The sequence below is a fragment of the Mus pahari genome, chromosome 21 (assembly GCF_900095145.1).
Source record: "Mus pahari chromosome 21, PAHARI_EIJ_v1.1, whole genome shotgun sequence".
Lineage (NCBI taxonomy): Eukaryota > Metazoa > Chordata > Mammalia > Rodentia > Muridae > Mus > Mus pahari.
Genome location: NC_034610.1, coordinates 49,914,409 through 49,927,764, shown reverse-complemented (window position 1 = coordinate 49,927,764; position 13,356 = coordinate 49,914,409). Strand labels below are relative to the sequence as shown.

At 37.7% G+C, this 13,356-nt stretch overlaps 1 protein-coding gene across 1 annotated transcript in view; it reads left to right on the top strand.

Annotated features, from left to right (window-relative positions):
* The window catches only part of Lama2 (laminin subunit alpha 2), a 454,349-nt gene that overhangs the window by 182,350 nt on the left and 258,643 nt on the right, over positions 1–13,356 (top strand). Inside the window, exons 13-14 of the mRNA XM_029532909.1 lie at positions 6,947–7,048; positions 8,521–8,732. Of these exons, the coding sequence (XP_029388769.1) occupies positions 6,947–7,048; positions 8,521–8,732 (314 nt within the window). The remainder of the gene's footprint in view (positions 1–6,946; positions 7,049–8,520; positions 8,733–13,356) is intronic.

Sequence of the window (13,356 nt, the reverse complement as noted above, 5' to 3'; positions counted from 1 at the left end):
TTCTTTAGGTTAGGAAAGTCTTCTTCCATAAGTTTATTGAAGATCTTTACTGGCCCTTTAAGTTGGGAATCTTGTTTCTTTACCTATTATTCTTAGCTTTGGTCTTTTCATTGTGTCCTAGATTTCCTGGATGTTTATGGTTAGGAGCTTTTTGCATTTTGCATTTTTTGACTGTTGTGTCTATGCTTTCTATGGTATCTTCTGCACCTGAGATTCTTCTATCTCTTGTATTCTATTTTTTGATACTTGCATCTATGACTCCTGATCTCTTTCCTAGGTTTTCAATCTCCAGGGTTGTCTCCCTTTGTGATGTCTTTATTGGTTTTATTTCCATTTTTAGATCCTGGATGCTTTTGTTCAATTCCTTTACCTGCTTGGTTGTGTTTTTCTGTAATTCTTTAAGGGAATTTTGTATTTCCTCTTTAAGGACTTCTACTTGTTTACCTGTGCTCTTCTGTATTTCTCTAAGGGAGTTATCTATGTCCTTCTTAAAGTCCTCTATCAATATCATGAGATGTAATTTTTTAAATCCAAATCTTGCTTCTATGGTGTTTGGGGGTATTCAGTACTTGCTGTTGTACGAGAACTAGTTTCTGATGATGTCAAGTAGCATTGGTTTCTGCTGCTTAGATTCTTGAACTTGCCTCTTGCCTTCTGGTTATCTCTGGTGTTACTTGGTCTTGCTGTCTCTGACTGGAACTTGTCCCTCCTGTGGACCTGTAAGCCTATGTTCTAAGGTGTGTCAGCACTCCTGGGGAGACCAGCTCTCTCTGGGTACGATTTGGCTACAGAGGGTGTGGGATAGCCTTAGCTCCAGTGCACAGATGGAGACTGGAAGTAACCTGTCCCCAGCTTCTCTGCAGTTCTTTTGCCCTGTGTTTTCCTGTCAGGTCTCTCTTCGGACAGTTATTGGAGCAAATGTAGTTGTCTCACCTATGGGCTTAGGAGTGAGAATACTCCTGAGAGATCATCTCTTGACGCAGGATTTGGGTATAGAGGGCTGTTGGATAGCCTTAGCTCCATGTTGCCGATGGAGACTGGAAGGGGACTTGTTTTAACATTATGCCCACTTAGTGAAATAATACTAGTAGGTTCTGCCATACAACTTATTACTTACCCAGTCTTCTGTTCTTAACCCAGATAACCATGCTAGTAATGGGATCTGTCTCATTGAACAGGCCTTAAATACAACCAGAAAGTTATTCTCATAGCTATACATCTGGCAGATGGTTACTATCTAGAACATACAGACAACTCAAAAGTCTACAGCTCATGAAAGAACCATGGAACCAAAATACAAAGCTCTCAATAAACAAAATGCAAATATCTGGGAAAAATACTTGAGAAATTTTAGCATTTCTTTTTATGTAGGTGGGTTTTAAAAGAAACTTTAATACTGTCAAAGCCTTTAGCATCTATTATCCTTCCCCATTGTTCCTCCTTACCTTTCTTCCACCTCACACCCCATTTCATTTGTCTTTCCATTTAGGTTAATCCCCTTTTATAACACTCCATTCTCTTTCCTTCCCTTGCAAGCCCACTGTTCACTCCATAGCCTCTTACTGTTTTCATAACCTCTGTGTGTATTCTAAATGAATAACACATATCTGATTCAAAGCTAACATTCACATATGGAAGAAAACAGATGATATTTGTTTTTCTGTGAATGAGCTTCATCATTCAGAATGCTCATTTTTTAATTTCATCCACTATTTATGAGTTTTATGATTTTGTTTTTCATAAGAGCAGAAAATAATTCATTGTATAAATACACATATTTATTATATGTATATTATATATTCACATATATAGTCTATTTTCTGTTTTGTGGATATTGGAAATAGGGAAGCAATGAGCATGGACAAGCCCTTTATCTCTGCAGTAGGAAGCAGAGTGCTTTGGGTATATGCCCAGGAGCAGTATAACTACATCGTGTGGTAGAAATATTTCTAGCTTTGTGGGTCCTTTAAAACCTATAAACATGTCTTAAAATATGTACACACATACACATAAAAGAATTTAAATGGTGTTACCCTATGATATGGTAACAGTGCTCCTATAAGACCCGATCCATTAGAAAATAAAATCTCCAGCACTGAGATGTCCTTCTGAGTTGATGACCAGTGGGGTTTGGCCGAGACACCCCTAAGCACACTCTTGGTAATCCTTCTGAACCTGGCGCTAAGACTCTTTAGCTGAACTCACCACATACTTGAATCATCAACTAGAGAAATGAAGCAGGTACTGATTTGGATAATGTTCAGTGACTAGCATTTATAGTTTACAAAGGTGTTATGTAGGCTATCAGAGAGAAGCCTGACTTAGCTTCAATTGATGTGAATGGCATTAATGACTGTAAATGCTCACTGATACAATAGCAGCATGAATTCCATGGAAAGATCCTGCTTTCTTCCTATAGAAACTATACTGTGAAGTGTCTTGCCTTCTAAGGCATTGTTTCTAGAATATATCATCGCTTTTTGGCAACCTGAGCACCTATGTTGCTATATGCTAACTAGCTATTTGCTGTAAATGTAACAAACTTTTAAATCTCCTTTGTTGATTTTGCATCTTCTTTAACCTGATACCCTATGCCTTGTTTTATTCTAATAATCTCTGGGGGATACAAAACAGTGCTTCTATTTCAGTGTGATAAATGTATGGACGATCAGAACAGGACTTTGCCATTCAGTGAGTAGCTTGAACATTGAACCCATACATACTGTACATACTTATATAGGAACAAGGGATAATGCACCAAAATTTTATTCTCTTGTCTTCCGAATCCAGAAAGATGAATCACTTGTCCTGTCCGTTATACTGCACAGAAACAGAGAGCTATGTTTAATTTATCTGCTCAGTATTACAGAGCCTTTTAGCCATTTCATTTCATTATATCCCTCTTGAAATATTTGCTTTGGTAAGAAGAAGCAAATATTGGGTTTTACAGTCCATTTACTGTGATAACAGTGATGATAATCTAACATCACTGAATAGAACTGAAGCCTATTTCCTGAGAAGAATTTCCTCTCCAGGTACAATGTCTTCAATAGTGTGTCTCATCTCATACTCCGTCAGTTTATATTTCTTGAAACTTAGTGGAATAAGCACCAATACAACCCCATACCCAATTCTTGGGTCAAGCTAATTTTTATGAATTAGCTTAAGCCATTTTTTTCAGCATTTGAAATGCTTTATTTAAATTTTTATTCTTTTTTCATTTATTTTTTTATTAGACATTTTCTTCATTTACATTTTAAAGGCTATCCCCAAAGCCCCCTATACCCTCCCCCCCGCCCTGCTCCCCAACCTACCTACTCCCACTTCCTGGCCCTGGCATTCCCCTGTACTGGAGCATATGATCTTCACAATACCAAGGGCCTCTCCTCCCATTGATGGCTGACTAAGCCATCCTCTGCTACATATGAAACTGGAGAAACAAGCTCTTAGAGGTACTGGTTAGTTCATATTGCTGTTCCTCCTATAGGGTTGCAGACCCCTTCAGCTCCTTGGGTATTTTCTCTAGCTCCTCCATTGGGGGCCCTGTGTTCCATCCAATAGCTGACTGTGAGCATCCACTTCTGTATTTGCCAGGCATTGGCATAGCCTCACAAGAGAGAGCTATATCAGGGTCCTGTCAGCAATCTTAAGCCATTTATACTCACTACTGAAAAACTTTCTTGATTGATTCAATCTTTAATGCAAAGCGTGCCATGTATACCATGTTGCTATGCTACACAGGTGGCCCATGTTGCATGGAAACAGCAATGCTACTGGCAAACAAGCTATTTCTTTCCAATGAAGGGAGAATTAAAGCAGATACTCATAGGAAGGATGAATCTGTAATGTTCTGTTCTTAATGGAGGACTAGAGAATATAGAATTTAGCCCTAAACTACATCCTAGAATAGAAGGTTGATTGTCTTTCCAGTGGGAAATTACTTCTTCACTATTTTAATTTTTTATTTTTTATTAGATATTTTCTTTATTTACATTTCAAATTATATCCCCTTTCCTCAGTACCCCTCTGAAAATCCCTCTATCCCATTCCCCCTCCCTCTGCTCACTATCCCACCCACTCCTGCTTCACTGTTCTGGCATTTCCCTACAATGAGGCATGGAGCCTTCACAAGGCCAAGGGCCTCTCCTCTCATTGATGTCCCACAAGGCCATCCTCTGCTACATATGTGGCTGAAGCCTTGCCTCCCTCTTTGTGTACTCTTTGGTTGGTGGCTTCGTCCCCGCAAGCTCTGAGGTAGTGGTTGTTTCATATTGTGGTTCCTCCTATGGAACTGCAAAACCCTTCAACACTTTGGGTCCTTTCTCTAGTTCCTACATTGGGGACCCTGTGCTCAGTCCTATGGCGGTGAGCTTCCACTTCTGTATTTGTCAGACACTGGTAGAGCCTCTCAGAAGACAGCTATATCAGGCTCATGTCAGCATCCACAATAGTATCTGGGTTTGGTAACTATATATGGGATGGATCCCCAGGTGGGACAGTCACTGGATGACCTTTCCTTCAGTTTCTGCTCCAAACTTTGTCTCTTTATCTCCTCCCATGGATACTTTGATCCCTCTTTTAAGAAGGACCAAAGTATCTAAATTATGGTCTTCCTTCTTGAGCTTCATGTGATCTGTGAATTTTATCTTGTGTATTCTGAACTTCTGGGCTAATATCCATTTATCAGTGAGTTTGTATTCTCAATACATTTACTTTTCTTAGTATTTAAAAGATTTATAGCATTAATCTCTTAAGGGGATAGTCTAATCGACCCAGTAAGTACAATAACCACATAGAAGTGACCTGAAGTGCCTGACTTCTACCTGTGCAGAGCCCCATTTCTCTACCTCATGGAGAGAAAGCAAAAAAGCTTTCCTACAACATGGGAGTACATTAGATGTTCTATTGATGTACCACAAGGTTTAATAAAATTATGAAAGTGAACTAATTTGAAAGCCCCAATGATAGGATTTATAAACAAATTTTAGAAATTCCCCCAAATAATGGCAAATTAACTACATGCAGTACATATTTTCCACGGATATCATGTTTTGATGTACTATTCAGTGAGTGCTATTGGGCATATCTGTATTCATTCTAGAACCTTTCAGCTCTAATACTCCTGATGTTTTATAATGATCCCTTACTACACTACAGAAGGATTAGAAAATGTTTTTCCTTAGAGGTTTAGCTGTTGAGACATTAACCAGGCAAACAGAAAATTATTTGAGTTACTAAAAACCTACAGGGATTCTATATGAAATTCTCTAGCAAGAACATACTAATTTGAAAATTATTTAATAATGTAAAAACAATTGGGTGGCATACAAAGTTACTAAATTAAAATGCACCATTTGCCTTGGTCCAGTAAGGGAAGTTTAAAAAATGATCAAGTTAACTCCTAGAAAGATTCAGGAAATGAAGGTAAAGGTGGGTATATTGAATATTTGAGATATTAGACAATCATTTAATATACAACTCTGAGTTTAGCTATGTCACCCAAAATTCACATGCCAAGGTTCCTGTTACCTCAGGCAAAATTAAGATTCCAAGTTGGAATCTTTAATGTCTACCTCCTGCTGCATCTGTTTATTAATTTAGAAAACACTAAATAATTCAGATTTCTTTGAGATATTAATAAAATCAGTGCAGAGTTTTTAGCCTCTTACTGATATATCTCTGGTTGGAACAAACTGGCTATGTGTAATGTTAGAGGCTTATCCTAACAGAGCTAAAACCTTGGTATACAGATTCATCTTCCATCGCTTATAATAATTCCAACTGCTATTGTCCAGGCAGACATTTATCACTTTATATATGAAAAGACATTAGAGTTGCACATTTCTCCGTGGAGTGGGGGAATATTTTCTGAATTTCAGTCCCTCTAGAGTACATTTAATGAGCTCTTCTAAGCCAATGCTGAGCTGCAATGTAAAATCCTGTGTAATGAGCCATACCAAGCTCTGTTGTGGCCCCTATGGGAGAACTCGAAGAGATCAGGACTCCTCCTGCATCCACTGCCACCCACCCCAGGCAGTGCCTTCTGGTCAGGGTCTGCCATGAAAGGACAAGTAGAGCCCACATCCGAAAAGCTTGCACTCTGCATATCAGCACAAAGCAAGCAGCAGAATACAAATTGTCAGCTTTGCTCCAGGAATGTCTTTGTTTACAGTGCCAGGGAAGAATTCTTAAAAGCTTGCCACATTTGCATTGAGTCTGTCACTCACAGATCTAATTTTGATTCCTGCCCTGTAAAATGATCTTGTGTTCCATTGAAAAATATATTTTACAAGGTTAATACCAATGTCAGAAAATGCAGGCATCAAGCAGATGTTAGAAGGAATGAAGTTTGCTTAATGAAAGGGGGGCAATAACATTCATTCAAAGTAGCTTATTTGATAACATAGGCAAATGTAGAACTTCTCAGGCAATTCTGATTGAATTTGCATGTAAATTTTGTAGCTAAACTTTAATTTTCTTTGACCAGTAATGTTTTTCACCTTAGCTCATTTTCTATGTAAAGTGTCTTTCAAATGGAAGAATGTCTTTGTTGAATGCCTTCAGAGTCACAGAATGTACTGTAACCATAGGGATGCAAAGAAACTGTCCACTGACCCTTCTCTGGTTGGGGATTCTGAGACTAGAAATGCAGACTAAGAAGGTAACAGAGGAGTCTGTGATTGGAACCTAGCTTCTTTCATCAAGCCTTCATTACTGGGAAAATAGTACATGGATGTATACTTATGCTAAGCTTGCTATTGATGAACAAAGGTTCATATAAAGGTTATTCCTACAGAAATGTCTGTCGTCTTCACTTAGAACTCCGATGATTGCTGCTTCTCCAAGTATTTCCCTCTATAATAATAAAATTATTTTCAGGTAATATATAAAAGATTATTCAAAACACCTCCTTTGCTGAAATTATCGTGCATCTGTTGCCTTCCAGCTTCCAGCTGTTGGAGGACACTTGTCATTTACCATCTCATATGACCTCGAAGAAGAGGAAGACGATACAGAAAAAATCCTTCAGCTGATGATTATCTTTGAGGTAGGAAAACAAATGTGTCACTTTCCAAACATATGCTATCTCTATTTACCTTAGGTCATTCACACTGCTTGTAATACAAGTTGGCTGACATATATGTACACGCTATGAAAGAAAATACACCTTAGCAATTTCATGTCATGCACATGTTTTAATCTGAAACATATCAAGAAAATAAAAATAAGTGAGTTCTGATGAAAAAGGAGACTATTTAGAAGTACTTGGAAACTGAAAGTTAAAACATGATCATATTTCCATGCTGATGTTTGTATGATCCATGTGTTTAGGTCAGTACTGATTTATGTAACATGTTATATTGTAGGTTCTATTGTTTGCTTTTTACTTTAGTAGTCAAAGGAAAGGGGGAAGGTAATTTACTTGTTGAGCTGTTGGTAACTCCTGACTTCAAAATCTTACTTTAGGAAGAAAAGATACAAGATAAACTGCATTTGGGAACTAGAAGGACCTTCATGGTTCCAAATGCTGCTATAGTCACCTGCTTAGAACTCTTACTTCCACACTATGGTAATACATCCTTCAGTCACATATGTACCCATAGGCACACACTTGCATGTGGGTGAGTGGTTCCAAATGGAAGGTTCTGACTAAGCTTCAGGCTCTGTCCTTGCCAAGATTTCCTTGCTTTTGGGTCAATGTCAGAATGAAAAAATTACTCCCTCAGAGTGAGTTTCTTTCTGAGTAGAATGAAGTAATTTAGGATTCATATGAACATTAAACTACAAGTGTATCTTGTGACACTTTGAAGATAAAAGTTCTTTTATGCAAGAAAATTAAGAGATGATGTATTGCCAGACAGTGGTGGCACATGCCTTTAACTCCAGTACTTGGTAGGTAGAGGCAGACAGACTTCTGAGCTTGAGGCCAGCGTGGTCTATAGAGTGAGTCCCAGGACAGCCAGGGCTACAGAGAAACCCTGTCTTAGACGGGGTAGGGGCATGTATCTCTAAAATATTAAATGAAAACAGTTACTTGATTACCCTCAGTAAACGGCTGCTTATCATGAGGCCGCTGTCCTAGTTTGTACATTAGAATGCAGATCTTCTCTTTTGTAGAGGTCTGAAATCTTTTTATATGCATGTTAATGAATATTCCCTCCCTAATTTCTCTAATTCTTATCTCTGGCATAAATATATCAGACTTTCATGCTTCCGTGAAGCAAAACTCTTTGTAATGACATACGCAGATGAGATGTATATCACTTCAATTGATAGAGAATGTGAGTATACACAAAATTGTAACAGTAGACTTTGTAATGGAGTAGATGAAGAGTGATCTTCATGTTGCTTAGTCTTTGCTTCGTGTGCACCAGAAATATGCTAAGTGATGGAATACTGACCTTAAGTCAGAGCCCTCATGAGAAATAATCTCGAGTAGAGAAACAAAATTCAGAGTACCATTCTAGCTTTTGTTCCTTGCAATTTTATCTACATATACTTCCTTTTTTCCCCCTTTAGGGAAATAACTTAAGAATCAGCACAGCCTATAAGGAGGTGTACTTAGAGCCATCTGAGGAGCACGTTGAGGAGCTGTCACTCAAGGAAGAGGCCTTTACCATACATGGGACAAATTCGCCAGTCACTAGAAAAGATTTCATGATTGTTCTCACAAACTTGGAGAGAATCCTTGTGCAAATCACATACAACTTAGGGATGAACGCCATCTTCAGGTAAGATCTAGAACACCACCTTCCAGAGACAAATGTGTATCTGAGGCAAACAAAGGTGCATCAGAAAATCACATTTTAAAAGGTCTAGGTTTGTGGCTTTAAGATATATATATATATATATATATATATATATATATATATATATATATATATATATGTGTGTGTGTGTGTGTGTGTGTGTGTGTGTGTGTTCTGGTTTCTATGAGGTAATTATATACAACCTTTACATTTTAAATGTTGAGAACAATGTATTAAACTTCTAATACTGATAAATTCTCTACAATTATTAATGACCTCCTATTGACAAATAAAAGGACAGTTTCTTTTATGGCATCTCAGATTGTGAAATACTGAAGGTATATGATTGCAAGGTGCTCATATTCAGAAAGTGGGTTGTAAAATTTGTTTTTATTAATCAACTAATTGGTTTCTAACAGTATACCTAGATTGTAATAAGAAATAGAGGCCTCTTCACTTACATAATTACACATCTCTTTATAAAACACTGTGGTACTATGATAGGAAAGAGTAGGAGATTTTGAAAATTAAATAAGCTCTATTGATCTTGGCAATTTATTGGTATTTGTGGAACCTCAATTTTAACTTCAGTAAAGCCCATAATAATATATATCTTATCCATTAGGGGTGTGGTTAAAATGATACTTAATTTGGACATTTTAAAAAGCTAGCTCCTTTTTAGTATCCATATATTTTACTATAAAGAAAGAACCATGACTTGAGCGAGCTGATTTCCGAAGTCTGACTAAAATCTCCTATATTTCTAATTTAAAAACAATATCATACTGTCTGATAACAATTTCATTTCATTTCATATATATTGGAATATGGTTTTACTACTTTTTAAAATCTAGTTAGTAACACAAAATATCATTGCACCTTCATTCTCAGTCAGATTAAGTTGAAAGACTAAGTTTGATGCCACGTGGACAAGTGGTATACCTTTATTTAGAGCCATAGTTCCTACTCTGGTATTTTCAGTAACAGATTCTACCATAATTATTTGCTAGTGCTGCCGGGCTTGTCTTTCACTTGTAATATTTTAGCAAATTCCAATCATCATTATCATTTCCCAAAGGAGGGAGCTGCAGATTGATAAACAAAATCATTGCCAAACAATGTACCTCTTTTGCATAGGCAATTCTGCTAGAAGCTGGGTTAAAGTGCTATAAAGATGAGAGGCAGTACTTAGGAATTAATTATGTTTTTCCCGTTTAGTAAATTGAGATTGTCATGATTAAACAGTATAAAGAAATGAGTCCTCCAGCTTTCAAAGTGAATGACAACCGAATTGACCGAAAGTGGCTGGAGAGCTTATTTCTTGGTGTTGCGTCGTTTCTCAGGCAAGTTAATTCAAACACTTCCTCCTGATTTATGTCAGACAATTTCAAGGTCTACCCATCTTAAAAGCCTTGGTTTCATTTAAATCCTTCTGGGGTTCTCTCTGAACTTAAGAATGTGGTCATAGAGTGTGGCTATGTGGATAGACGTAGCAGCTTTTCAGGTAGGTAACTGCTTTATGCCACCCTTATTTTTTGAAGTGCTAAGGTCCAAGAAGTGGAGACAGAGTCAGATTGAAGCCCCAGCTCATTCTAGGAGAGCTGAAAGTCAGCATGAATCCTGAATCAGTAAGCTTGCCATATTTTATTTATCTCTGATCTACCAATAAATTGAGTCCTATTTGTAAAACACTGCCTGAACTGATTTCACCTGGTGTCGCACAGTAGGCTTCTGAGCTGGTATGGTTTTGTATAAGCACAAGGAAATTGAAGTTATTGCAACAACAATTCATATTTAGACTTACTGAAGGGTAGTTATCTCAGCAAAATGGGCTTAGGTTTGTCCAGTTACACGGTTAGGCGGAATTGGATAGGAAACTGAGCTGTGGGTCAAGGATTTTTGACTTCTGTTTCCGACACAGCTACTTAATAGTTGTAAACATGAGTATGGCTTTGACCTCTTTGTGCTCCAGTCACTTCATTTCTGAAACAAGAAAGACAATTGCCTCGCCAACTTCAGAAGGTCACTTTGGGAATGGAATTAGAGAATTGCTAAAATACTTTTCTAACAGAAAATCTGCGAACACATATGAAGTATTTATATCTGACCAATCTTATTACAGGCAAATATGCTTTCTATAAATATCATTTAGGCTTGAGGACATTCAGCATGTAAAATATTCTGCCATACCCACAACTGATTGTTTTCTGCCATGCTTACCCAGAATGATGAAAGGTTCACTCAGTATGGCTAACTGATGCCCTCTTTATGATCTAATTTAGTAAGGTGAATAGAAAACATAATATACATTATTTTTTCAGAAGGTAAGATGAAGGCATGTAACAGTAGCTTAGCACACAAGCCATCGTACCATTTTGGATACCGAGCTTCCTCATAAATCTCTGGTGAGGATGAAGACTTGCCTGGAATCCTGTTACTTAAGAAGTAGAGGTGGGATTGTTCCCTAAAGCAAGCTAGACTAGAAAAATTGATAGGTAAACTCCAGGCTTAAGTGAAAGAGCTGTCCCAGAATGTGAAGTGTATATCCATCCAGGAAGGCATCCAGTATCAACCTCTGGCTTCAAATAAATACTCATTTGTACATATATTCATGTATACACACACATACACAGACACATATCAAAATAAAGAAATGTAAGGTAAGTCAAGTACTTGCATGTCTTTCTCCTTTAAGTTATCCAACTCTTGGCTTTAGTAACATCCTTAACAATTAACTTAAGCAAAATATTTCCTAAGTACCTGTAAGACACACAACTCTTCATAAACCATCTTCCTTCTGCCCCTACAATAGACATTATTATATTTCAGCAAAATCTACTCCTTTGGGTATTATTGCATTTCCCTTGACCACTGAGAGCAGAAGATGTGGTTTGGCCTATACAATGGAAACCAATATGATTTGCATCTTCCCTGAACAGGAACATTGAAATGTCAGTGTTAAGACTTCCTAGGGTTTATTCAGCAATCAGAAAATAAACAACGTTAAATTCCAACAGGACATGGAGGTCAGCACCCTGACTTTTTACGTCTTCTAATTACTGAAGAAAGGTTATTTTTTTAGAAATCCTCCTACAGGCCTGGATCAGCTCTCAGAATTTGAAGTAGCTACCATGACAGAATCAATTCCATTGTGACTTTTTCAAGATACATTTCAAATGCATTCATCGAATGCAAACAAATACAGAATATTTAAAAATGCACATTTAAAATATTTATTTTACTATACTATTGCTTTGCCTGTTTGTATCTTGATGTACCATATGAACAGCTGCTGCCTTAGAATGCGGAAGAGGGCGTAGTTCATCTAGAGCTGGAGTTCTAGGCAGGTGTGAGCTGCTTTATAGGTGCTAGGAATCAAGCCTCGGTCCTCTGGCAGAGGAGCCAGTGCCTCTTAACTGATGAGCCATGTTTCCAACCCCACTTGAAAATGTTATTATTTGACATATAGCAGTTATACATATTGATGAGCTTCATAAATAATTTTATTCAGATATATTGTGCCTTTTCAACTCACCCTTACACAAAACCCTTTAAAGCCAAGATATTTTTATGAGAATTTCATAGTGAATTTAGGAGTTTTGTATTGAATAGAATTTGATAGTTTGTATTATAAATTATCTAGGAAAAGCCTTAAGAGCAAAATCATCTGCTAATCAGAGACATGGAGTTGATGAATACATATTTTGTCCATACATTTGAATTGAACCATCCAGGTGTCCATATTTTAAAGAAATATGTTGACAAGGACACTAGGACTTAAATATATTTAAAGAACATACTTTTCATCCTGCCGTTGATGAGAGGTAGAGCCAGGGCTTAAGTCCACAAACATTTCATCCAGAGTCTTTAACGTGTGTCTGTAAATATTTGACTCATTCGGTCTGCAGACACATACTGAGCATCTCACTCATGCATCTGCCTAAATCTCAATGCTCAGCCTTGTAAACCAGCGGAAGTAATATCTGAATTCCTGGACTAAAGATGAGGGGCAGGAACAATGCCTATATAGCACCTGATTGAGTAGCATACGTTGGGATGCAATGTAGAGCAATGAACTCAAAAGATAATCCAGAATAGACATAAGATGAGTATATTTATAATAATATAGTATACACTGCACTATGAGGAAACGCTTTATGTATTTGAATGGCTAAGGAGAAGGTGGTGAGATCTAACACTGGCATTTTATGTTTTCAGAAATGCCTGTAGTAGTATCAGAATCCATCATTTATTTCTTCTACTTGACATAGATCAAAATGTTTGGAGAAGAACTGAGGAGATGGAATCGCTTAGCGAATGCTCTGCTTGGCTCACAAGCATGAGGACTAGAATTTAGAGCCATAGCAGCAATTCTCAACTATAAGCCCAGCACCCTGGAGGGGGAGACAATTAATACCTATGAGGCAGTGGACAGTCAATCTAGCGCTGCAGGTATAGAGAGCGAGAAATCACGTTTTTAAAAATAAAGTGAGGAGGACTGGAGAGGGGACCCGCAGCTGGACCCGATCGTCCTGCGCCTCTCCTGCCCAGGAGGGGTGTTCGCCTGGCGGCTGTCCGCAGGCTGATCCAGCACCCAACACCTTGC